Genomic DNA, 10,974 nt, shown 5'->3' with positions numbered 1-10,974 from the left:
TTTGTAGAGAGACATCAGAGGTGTAGCATAAGTGGTGTATAAGTAGTGTAGTATAAGTAAAGCAAAGCTTTACCGATCACCTCTCCCAGCTCATGTTTGGAAGGAAAAGGCCATCCCGTGACTGCGGGCGCGGCCAGCGACTATGTGTCCAATTCAACCAGAAAGAGGCTATAAACCATAGAGAAGATGTTTGTCTTTCATTTCTTAGTTTTTCATTGTATATAGAAAAGAGGTTGATCAACTGCCACAAAAACTAACAAAAAAAAAAATTAAAACATAATTGTTCAGATGTGTGGTACAGACGTATTGCAATTTTTATGTTCGATGTTACGGAAGCACTGCAGTTTTTCAACTACTTGGTTGAAGATCATACGATGTAAATTCAAATGCAAGACGTTCCTGTAATACATCCAGTGTTCTCATGTTCTCCTCCATGCTTGTTTGACGCCTCTAGGCAGTTTTCTGCTTTGGATAGCCATCGAAAATTTTGGTAGAGATTGCCCTTAGGATTCGTCGGGTGAAGAACAGCAGCAGCAGCAGGCCCAGCAGCAGCAGGCCCATCACGTCCAGTAACAGAAACTCCACCCAGGAATGGTCGGCAGCGGGGCACCTCAGCTGGACTGCTCCACGGTGGCGGATCACGTACTCCGTCCAGAACACGGCTCGCTCCTGCGGCGTCGTCAGTTGATCCCTTAGGGTTGCTGACAATCTGGCCACGTTCTTTTGGTACCTGCACAGAGCAACACATACTAGACGCAAGTACCTGGCAATGCTGCTCATGTATCGCTGCGGTATATTTTCATTTTAGACATGTCTTTTCGCCCCAAGCTCTCATTTAGCCTTCATAAAACGACACTGGCAGACGCCACGGTAGCTACCGCAATAACCTACTTAGGGTTGGTGATGATGTCAGTGAGGGCCTCGACGATCCTGTCAACAGTGAGCTCCTTCCACATCAACGTGCGCCCCACATCCGAGCCGTCCACAAACATTCCGTTCCTGAACTGGTCACCGTAAATGGGGAGGATGAGAAGTGGTGTGGCGTGGAAGATAGACTCTTGCAGACTGAGGAGACCGCCATGAGAAATAAACACCTTCACGTTGCAGTGAGCTACGGTACAAAGAACGCGTCAGGTGAATGTGCGCCAGACCAGACCTCCTTGCAACAGCACAACATTCGAGGACTTCAGGCTGCAGTGTGCCTGTGGTGGTACGATTTACTTACCGAGCAAGTCCTGCTGGGGAAGCCACCTGCTGATCCTCACGTTGTCAGACATGCCCTCCAGCTCGCCCTCGTATTTCCACAGGACACGCTGCGGCAACCTGCGGAAAACTTCCAGGAAAATTTGTCTGTACTGAGAAGGTATAGACATCCCGCTAGCAGTGGATCCCAGACTGAAATAGACAACGCCAGCAGAGCCCGCGCCCGTGACCCACGCCTTGAGATCCTATGTGGGAGAATAAAAGCGTCAGGTTGTTAAAAAGGAACATAGACATTATCAATATTGTCCACAGCATTACTTTTATGTGACGCAACATCCATTGAAGGGGATACCTGAGGCAGAGGCTTAGCGGGACGGCAGTGCATAGCGCCCACCTCCACCTGTGAGGGCAGCAGAGGCATAGGCGTGGAAATGCTGAAGTGGGTGTTCATCAATGTTAAGCTTTGATTCCTTTCAATGTCCATTAGCGGCGGCAAGTCTGGGAAGTGTTGCCATATCTGCCGGTGTAAAAAACACACACACACACACAATGTATACACACACACACACACACACACACACACACACACACACACACACACACACACATATATATATATATATATATATATATATATATATATATATATATATATATATATATATATATATATATATATATATATATATATATATATATATATATATATATATATATATATATATATATATATATATATATATATATATATATATATATATATATATATATATATATATATATATATATATATATATATATATATATATATATATATATATACTAACTGCTCAACGTTCTCTTTAAATTACCTAATGCCCTGTACAATTCGCTTATTTCTCTTAAATCTGATTCTTCAATTGTTATCATTAGACCAGATAAAGGACGAGGCACGGTTATAATGGATAAAGATGATTATATCTCTAAGGTAAAGACAATTCTGAGTGATTCCTCTAAATTTAAATGCATCACTTCCAATGTTTTTTTTTTATTATATCACTAAATTAGAAGATAAACTTACTAGACTTCTCAGACAACTTCTTAAGCTTGACATTATTTCGAAAGATGTATATAATTTCATTTATACTAGTGGTTCGTCCCCAGGCATTTTATACGGCCTTCCGAAAACTCACAAGCCATCGAATCCTGTTCGACCTATCCTCAGCACTATTGGCACATTTAATTATAATTTGGCTAAATATCTAGCTCCCATTCTTGAACCAATCACTGAACCAATTTACCCTTAAAAACTCATATCAGTTTATAAATGAAATACGTAATCTAGATGTTGGTAACATGTTCATGGCTAGCTTTGATATTAAATCTTTATTTATTAATATCCCTCTTGAAGAAACTATACACCTAGTCTGTGACGAACTGTTTAAGGACAGCACTATGTTTGGCAACCTCTCGAGAACACAGTTTAGCAATCTTTTACCCCTTGCAGTTAAAGACTCCCCTTTTTTGTTTAATAAAAAGCTTTATATTCAGACAGACGGTGTGGCTATGGATTCATGTCTGGGTCCTACGTTGGCCAATGCTTTCTTGTGTCTGAATGAAATTAATTGGCTAGGAGATTGCCCTTCTGCTTACAAACCTGTTTATTTTCGCAGACATGTTAATGATTGTTTTGTTTTATTTAGGGACTCTGCACAAATTCCCATGTTTCTAGATTACATGAACTCTAGACATCCTAATATAGAATTTACCTGTGAAATAGAGAACAATGGTACTTTTACCTTTTCTTGATGTACTTTTAACTCGTTTGAATAATAAGTTTCACTCCACTGTATATCGAAAACCTACTTTTACTGGTTTAGGAATTAATTTTCTCTCTTTCGTGCAGTAGCTTTTCAAGATTAATTCAATTAAAACACTATTATATAGATGCTACAGTCTAACTTCTTCCTGGGAATTGTTTGACAAGGAGATTAAGCTCCTTACTACCTTCTTTTTAAATAACGGCTTTGCCCGTAGTGTTATTAACTCTACTATTTCAAAATTCCTTGACAATAAATTCACTAACCCTCTTGACTCTTCTACAACCCCAGAGAAAACAAGAAAATACATTTCGTTACTGTTTTACGGTCACCTCAGTTATTCAATTAGGAAAACCCTTAACAGCTCCTTAAAATCATATTGTCCTGACACTAAATTTTCTTTATTTTTACTAATAGTCATACTATTGGCTCTTTTTTTCAAATTTAAAGATCGTGTTCCTACAAATCTCACCTCTAATGTCATATATGAATTTTGTTGTTCGTGCTGTAAAGTACGATACATAGGTGAAACTTGTAGAAACCTAACACACAGAATAGCAGAGCACAAAGGTTTTTATGTTAGATCCAATAAAACTCTATCTAACCCTTCTTTCTCTGCAATTAGATCACATTCACATGATAGTGACCACCCCTTTGGTATTAATGACTTCAAAATTATCCATAGATGCCAATCTAATACTAATATCAAACTTCTTGAGGCACTTTATATTAAACACTTCCAACCTGAACTCAATAATCAGCTGTCTTCAACTAGGCTTCGGACTCTTCAATAGAAACCTCGAACTTTTGCTTCACCTCTCTTCACTACCTTTCCTCTCATCTTGATACCACCCCGCTAGCCAGTTCCATCCTGTACTGCGTACAGCACACTTCAAGGTTTGTCTCTAGTGTATGATTTTTTTTTTCTTTTCTTTTTCTCTCTGTGCATTTTTTTTTTTTTTTAATTTTATTTTGACGTTGTGTTGTGATCTCTTTTCTTTCGTTTTTTTTACTTTGTATTTTAACTCATTGTAATTTTATTCATTTTTTTTTTTTTTTGCTTGCATTGTAGCTTAATGTCCAAACAATGTCTTTCTAGACTTTATACAATGTTTTTTTAGACTTTATATATACTTAATATGTTAACTATTTTAGGCCCTGAGGATGCCTTTTGTCTGAGGCGAAACGTTGGAAAATGGAAAATAAAGCAGGAGATATGAAGACTTCCATGTGATTTCCCTGCACTTTAGTATTTACAATTTCTGCTATCAACCTTATATATATATATATATATATATATATATATATATATATATATATATATATATATATATATATATATATATATATATGAAAATTAAGGAAGCTGCAAGAGGCAGTATATGAAAATTAAGGAAGCTGCAAGAGGCAGTATATGAAAATTAAGGAAGCTGCAAGAGGCAGTATATGAAAATTAAGGAAGCTGCAAGAGGCAGTATATGAAAATTAAGGAAGCTGCAAGAGGCAGTATATGAAAATTAAGGAAGCTGCAAGAGGCAGTCAGGCTTACCCGTAGTAGACCCTGTATGAACAGAACAGAATCAAAATCCACATTTCATCCCCATCCATAAATTGTCTAATCTTTAAAGCTCCCCACTGGCTAAGCATTAACAATGTGATTACCGAGTCGTTTTTTTAATGCCTGAAGGAAACTGGACAAGCGCAACAAAAAAAATTTAAAAGGCCCAACTAATTGCCAGTCCCCTTACAGGTACGAACTAATTGCCAGTCCCGTTACAGGTACGATAGAATTGGCTTAAAGAAAGAGATAAGTGTCTTGAAACCTTTTTAAATGAAGTCAAATCATAGAAAGTTGGAAATGCAGAAGCAGGCGAGGAGTTCCAGAATTTACCAAGGAAAGGTATGAATGATTGCGAGTTAACTGTTGCATTATAAAGTTGAACAGAATATGGGTGAGATGAAGAAAGTTTTGTGCTGCGAGAACGCAGGAGGATGGGAGGCATGCAGTTAGCAAGATCAGAAGAGCAGGTAACATGAACATAAGAGATACCAAGAGATGCCAAGAGATGCAATATTCCAATGGTGAGAAAGAGGCTGAAAACAGTCTGTCAGACGAGGGGAGTTGATGAGACGAAAACTTTTTTATTCCATCCTACCTAATAAAACTGAGTTAAATCCTCCTGAAAAAAAAAGTACTCCATACAGGGACGAATAAAACCCTTGTACAGAGTTAACAGTTGAAGGGATGAGAAAAACATCGCGGGTACGCCTTAGAACGCCTAACTTCATCGAAGCTGTTTTAGCAAGAGTTGAGATGTGAAGTTTCCAGTTTAGATTATGACTAAAGGACAGAACGAGGATATTCAGTGTAAAAGACAGGGACAGTTGAGTGTCACTGAATAAGAGGGGATAGTTGTCTGGAAGGTTAGGTCGAGCTGATAGGTGGAGGAATTGAATTTTGAGGCATTGAATACTACTACGTTTTATCTGCCCCAATCAGAAATCTTGGAAAGATTAGAAGTTAGGCGTTCTGAGGCGTCCCTGCGTGACCCGTTGACATCCTGAAGTCGTCTCTGAAAGGACGTGGAAAGATGTAGGGTGGTATCACCAGCGTAAGAATGGATCGGGCAAAAAGTTTGGTTAAAGTCATTAATGAATAATAGAAAGAGTTTGGTTGATAGTATCGAACCCTGAAAAACACCACTGTTGATAGATTTAGGAGAAGAACAGTGGCCGTCTACAACAACAGCAATAGAACGGTCGGAAAGAAAGCTCAAGATAAAGTTGCAGAGAGAAGGATAGAAACCGTAGGCGGGTAATTTTAAAATCAAAGCTTTGTGCCAGTCTATCAAAAGCTTTTGATATTTCTAACGCGACAGCAAAAGTTTCACCGAAATCTCGAAAAGAGGATGACCAAGACTCAGTAAGGAAAGCTAGAAGATCACTAGTAGAGCGGCCTTGACGGAAGCCATACTAGCGATTGAATAGATTGTAAAGTGATAGATGTTTGAAAATCTTCAAGGATAGATTCAAAAACATTAGACACGGAAGAGATTAAAGCTATAATGCTGTAGTTTGAAGGAACTGGCTAAATGTAGGCAAAATTCCAGAAAAAAAGGAAAGGTCGATAGACAAAGTTGAAAAAGTTTGTCCAAGCACGGTACAAGCACGGAAACACAGTTTTTGGAAACAATAGAAGGGACCCCATCAAGTTCAGAAGTCTCCCGAGGAATTAGGCCAGCGAGGGCCTGGAAAACATCATTACAAAAAATTTCAATTGAAGGCATGACATAGTCAGAGGGAGGAGGAGAGGGAGGAAAAAGCCCAGAATCATCCAAGGTAAAGTTATTAGCAAAAGCCTGAGAAGAGTTCAGCTTCAGAGACAGATGGAAGTCAGGGTGAAATAAATGAGGGAAAGATGAGGAAGTAAAGTTATTGGAGATACTTTTGGCCAGATGCCAGAAGCCACAAGAGGAATTGGAGTTTGAAAGATTTTGACATTTTCTATTTGTAATAGAAAGCGTGTTTGTTAAGTTCAAGAACAGACTACGCGTGATTCCGGGCAGAAATATATAATGCAGGAGATTCAGATGAAGGAAGGCTCTGTTGTGCATTCAGCACACAGAAATGGGCTCTGACACGGAAACAGTAATCATTCCAGGAAAAATCAGCATAGTACTTCCTCAGGTTCTCCCAACTGGCAGAGGCAAAACGCTAGAGGCACCTCCCCTATGGGACATCCTGAGGAGGGATTGGAGAAATTGTACAAGATACAGATAGGAGATCATGATCGGGGGAGCCCAACGGAGAAGATAGGGTAACAACATAAGCAGAAGGATTAGAGGTAAGGAAAAAATTAAGAATGTTGGATGGATCTCCAAAACGGTCAGGAACACGAGCAGGGTGTTGAACCAGTTGCTTTAGGTCATGGAAGATAGCAAAGTTGAAGACTAGTTCACCAGGATGGTCAGTGAAGGGAGAGGAAAGCCAAACTTGGTGATGAGCATGGAAATTTCAAAGTACGGAGATCTCTGTGAAAGGATAGAGGGACAGAATGTGCTCCATTTCTAGAAGTTAAATAGTCAAATCATTTCTTATAGTCAGAAGAGTTAGGGGAGATAGACAGCTAGACAGTACAGATAAATTTAGGTAGTAGTAACTTTTGAATCGAAATGGAATATTCAAGGACGTGGGCACGAGAGTAGGACAAGTTTTTTGCGCACTTAGACGCAACATCCAGCTTTGGAACGAAAATGAGAATTGAGAAAGTAAGAGGGAAAAGAGTCTGTTTCAGATATAAACTACTCTGATAGAGAACCTGTTCCTTCCCATTTCTTTCATGTACCTAAATTTCTTAAGCTTGAACCCATTATTTCTGATTCTAACCTAACTACTGATCCGAAGAATTTTTCTCATGTCCTCTTTGTTATAACCCTATACCACTTGATACATCTATCAGGTCCCCTCTTAACTTACGTCTGTCTAAGAAATGCAAATTTAGTATCTTCAATCTCGCTTCGTATGGAATATCCATCATCTCCTGTAACATTTTAGGCATTCTACTTTGCGCTCTTTGTAATAGACCTATATCCTTCCTATATAATGTGGGGACCAAAACTGTACAGCATAATCTAGATGCAGTCTGACCAGTGCCAAACATAACTTTCATATTACTTCGGAAATTCTGCTTTTAATACTCATAAAAATTCTTCCCAGTGCACTATTTCCTTTGCTTTTAGCCTTTGTGCTTTGTGTTCTTAGACCGAGATCAGAGCTAACTATATCTCTTTCTCATATTTTGAACCTACCAGGGCTTCGTTGTTTATCATGTACCTATTGTGTTGATTTCTTTTGTATTTGTTAATGTTAAGCTGCATTTTCCATATGTCTGTCCGTTCATTTATCCTTTCTAAATCTGCCTGCAAGGCGATGGGATCCGAAACTGACATAATTAATCTACCTATCTTTGTGTCATCCTCAAATCTACTAATATCACTACTAATTCTACTCTCCAAATTATTGAAATATAAAAAAACAATGGCCCTAAAACTATTTCCTGTGGCATCTTACTAATTACTTGGCCCCCACTCGGAATTAGAGCAGTTTATTACAACTCTCTGCCACCTGTCGTCTAACCATGACTTGATCCAGCCTAATATTTTACTCTCTATCCCGTGGGCCCTAACCTATCTCAAGAACCGCTGGTGTGGTACCTTATCAAACATTATATTAAAATCTAGGTATAAGATGTCGTAACTAAAACCATTATCTGCCGCTCCATAAACTCTACTATATAAATTCAAAAGTTTGTAAAGAACGACTTTCTCTTCGTAAAGCCATGCTGAGAATGATTAATCAAGCAGTGTTTATCTAGATACTCCTTAATATTCTTCGCTATTACTGACTCCATTATTTTACAAAAAATAATTGAAGTTAAGCTGACAAGTCTATAATTAGATGTGAGTTTGATTTCCTTTCTTAAATATGGGTACCTCACCTGACTCTAACAACATTCTAAACACCAATGCTAACAGCCCACTGACGATCCCCGTGCATTCTCTAATTATTCTTGGATACATTTCAACAGGTTCTAGTGACTTGAATTTTTTAGCCTATCTATCTCATGATCTACAGTCTCCTTAGTTATGAGAATATCTATCAGCTCCTCATTCTCTTCTGCTCTAAAAATCTGTTCATTGTTTGGAATTTCCTGCTTGATTATCTAAGTTAAGAAAGAAAATACTCTTTTATAATATTACTAATCTCTTCCTCACAACTAACCAGCTCTCCGGCTGCTGCCTTTGAAGGACCTATATTTTTTCTCAATTTTTCGTCCTCTTTACCTGAAAAAAATCCCTTGGAACCCGTCTTTGCCCGGCTGGCCACCTTCAACTCATAATTGCTTTTAGCTTTCCTTGTTAACCTCTTAACTGTTATAATTACTTCGATGTTATATATTTGCCTTAAAATCTCGTCTTCTGCGTCTATTCTTCTATATATTTTTTTTCTCTTCTTTCCTATATAATACTTAATCTATCTGTCATCTACTTAGTTAGTGTAATTTTTGTGTGAATTTATTCTTTTACATGGGATGATATAGTTGGCCTATATGTAATCTATCAGCAAAACATTTACACCTTATCAACATTTACCTACACTGATCCCCCCCCCCCTCCATTTCGGCCCTTTCAGTCTCCTCCAATCTCATATCGCCCATGATCTGACTCAGACTGCATCTCACTTAGCATTCTCTCACCCTCCTGTCTATCAGGTACCCCATCCCATCCCATTCTTCACACCTCTCCTCATCTCTCTCACTCAACCTTCTCTGCTTCACCTCCATTCTGGGCCTTACCTGACCTTCTCTCTCTCTCTCCCTCAAAATCTAATCATTTTCATCTAATTTGCGAATGAAGAACAAAGTTTTGAAGACAGCTCATCATTGTCTTGTATCAATACAAATAGATTCACGTGTGCAAAAGAGAGAAGATTACGTGGGAGGGAAAATTATGGAGATGGACGTGCAGGGCAGACATGGACGTGAGAGACTTAAGCTACTGTGTAAGAACTGACTGAAGGAAGATCTCAGTGAAACAATCGGAGAGGAGTGAATGATGAACCGGAACCAGTGGAGACGATAGTAGAGATGTAACCCCATGCATATGAAAATAGGAAACGCCAACAGAGGAAGAAGTGTGCAATGGTTTTACACTTTCTACTCACCATAGAAAAAATTACATGAAAGGGACAGTTGAAATACACAACTCTGCTTCTTACTAACTTCTCTCTGCACGTCTGGTATAAAGTTCCAATGCTTCCAGAGGATGGATGGCCAGACGTGTTGAACCATGTTATGCATGCGTTCCCAGAAGGACAAGTGGCCGACGTAGGAAGACCACAAGCTTGGAGCATAAGACGGGTTAAGGACGTTACCCATCACTGCGCTGAGAAAGGGCTCATTGCCAACGGTGGCCACGGTGATGTAGAATACTTCATGCACGAAAGGGAACACCACCTATGGACGGCATGGTGACAGTGAGACTGTGCTGGTGCTAGCAGGATATATGTGGTGATGTGTAAGCGCATTCTAGTCAGCACTCACCTGGCTGAATGAGTAGTCCACCACTATGAGGTCAAACTGTTTCCTTTCCTTGTACAACTTCTTGACGCACGGCAGCTTGTACATCTCCCGGGCGATGATCGGCATGTAGGTGGTCCTGATGCTAGTACCCAAGAGATCAAACATATTCGAAGAATCAACATTCACGTTCGCCAGGGAGAAGCTAACCTCAGTGATGTTCGGGTGTGTGGACGATTCCGGCACCATAGTGAGCATCACGACCTGCGACAGAGAGGGTGGTGGTGGGAAGGACGGGAAGACTCGGGTGATTTGACAAATTGTTGTCCATCACTGTAAGCAGCAGAACTCACCTTGTGACCTCGGTCAGCTAGAGCTTCGGATAGAGGCATGAACACGTTTCTGTGACTCTTTCCCCAGTACGGAATGAGCATTAGGATCGAGTAGTTCTTCTGAGGGGGAGCAAGCAGCCCTGCAGCGCTCCACACCAGTGCAGCAGCAACCACGCATGCAGTGCACACCATCCTGAGCAAAGTGGGGCGATATGTGTTACAGTCAGGCCATCCGCTGCTTCTAAATCTTTTGCTCTCTATCAATACGTGACCAAACTAACATTCCTATATTCAACAAACTTAATATATTAATCTATGCGAATACGTTCACGTTATGTTGGAGCGACTGCAAGCTCTGCACTTGATTACTAATAGAAATCATATATATATATATATATATATATATATATATATATATATATATATATATATATATATATATATATATATATATATATATATATATATATATATATATATATATATATATATATATACTGTACGTATATATATATATATATATATATATATATATACACGTATATATATGACTAATGAGTAT

The 10,974-nt window shown here is 39.1% G+C and overlaps 1 protein-coding gene across 2 annotated transcripts; it reads right to left on the bottom strand.

Moving 5' to 3' along the window:
* Nucleotides 1-348: 348 nt before the first annotated feature.
* Nucleotides 349-10,634, bottom strand: LOC123515527 (UDP-glycosyltransferase UGT5-like). 2 transcript variants are annotated; one of them, XM_045274231.1, is made up of 7 exons: nt 10,434-10,634; nt 10,105-10,344; nt 9,784-10,017; nt 1,556-1,720; nt 1,226-1,448; nt 892-1,111; nt 349-730 (listed from the first exon to the last, which is right to left on the bottom strand). In XM_045274231.1, the coding sequence occupies exons 1-7, from the start codon at nt 10,602-10,604 to the stop codon at nt 451-453; spliced, it is 1,533 nt and encodes a 510-aa protein (XP_045130166.1). In that variant the 5' UTR covers nt 10,605-10,634; the 3' UTR covers nt 349-450. The 2 variants fall into 2 exon arrangements, with proteins under 2 accessions (XP_045130166.1, XP_045130167.1); XM_045274232.1 differs by lacking the exon at nt 9,784-10,017.
* Between the last annotated feature and the right edge of the window lie 340 nt (nt 10,635-10,974).

The sequence above is a fragment of the Portunus trituberculatus genome, chromosome 39 (assembly GCF_017591435.1).
Source record: "Portunus trituberculatus isolate SZX2019 chromosome 39, ASM1759143v1, whole genome shotgun sequence".
NCBI classification, from domain to species: Eukaryota; Metazoa; Arthropoda; class Malacostraca; order Decapoda; family Portunidae; genus Portunus; species Portunus trituberculatus.
This window is presented reverse-complemented; position numbering and strand designations above follow the sequence as displayed.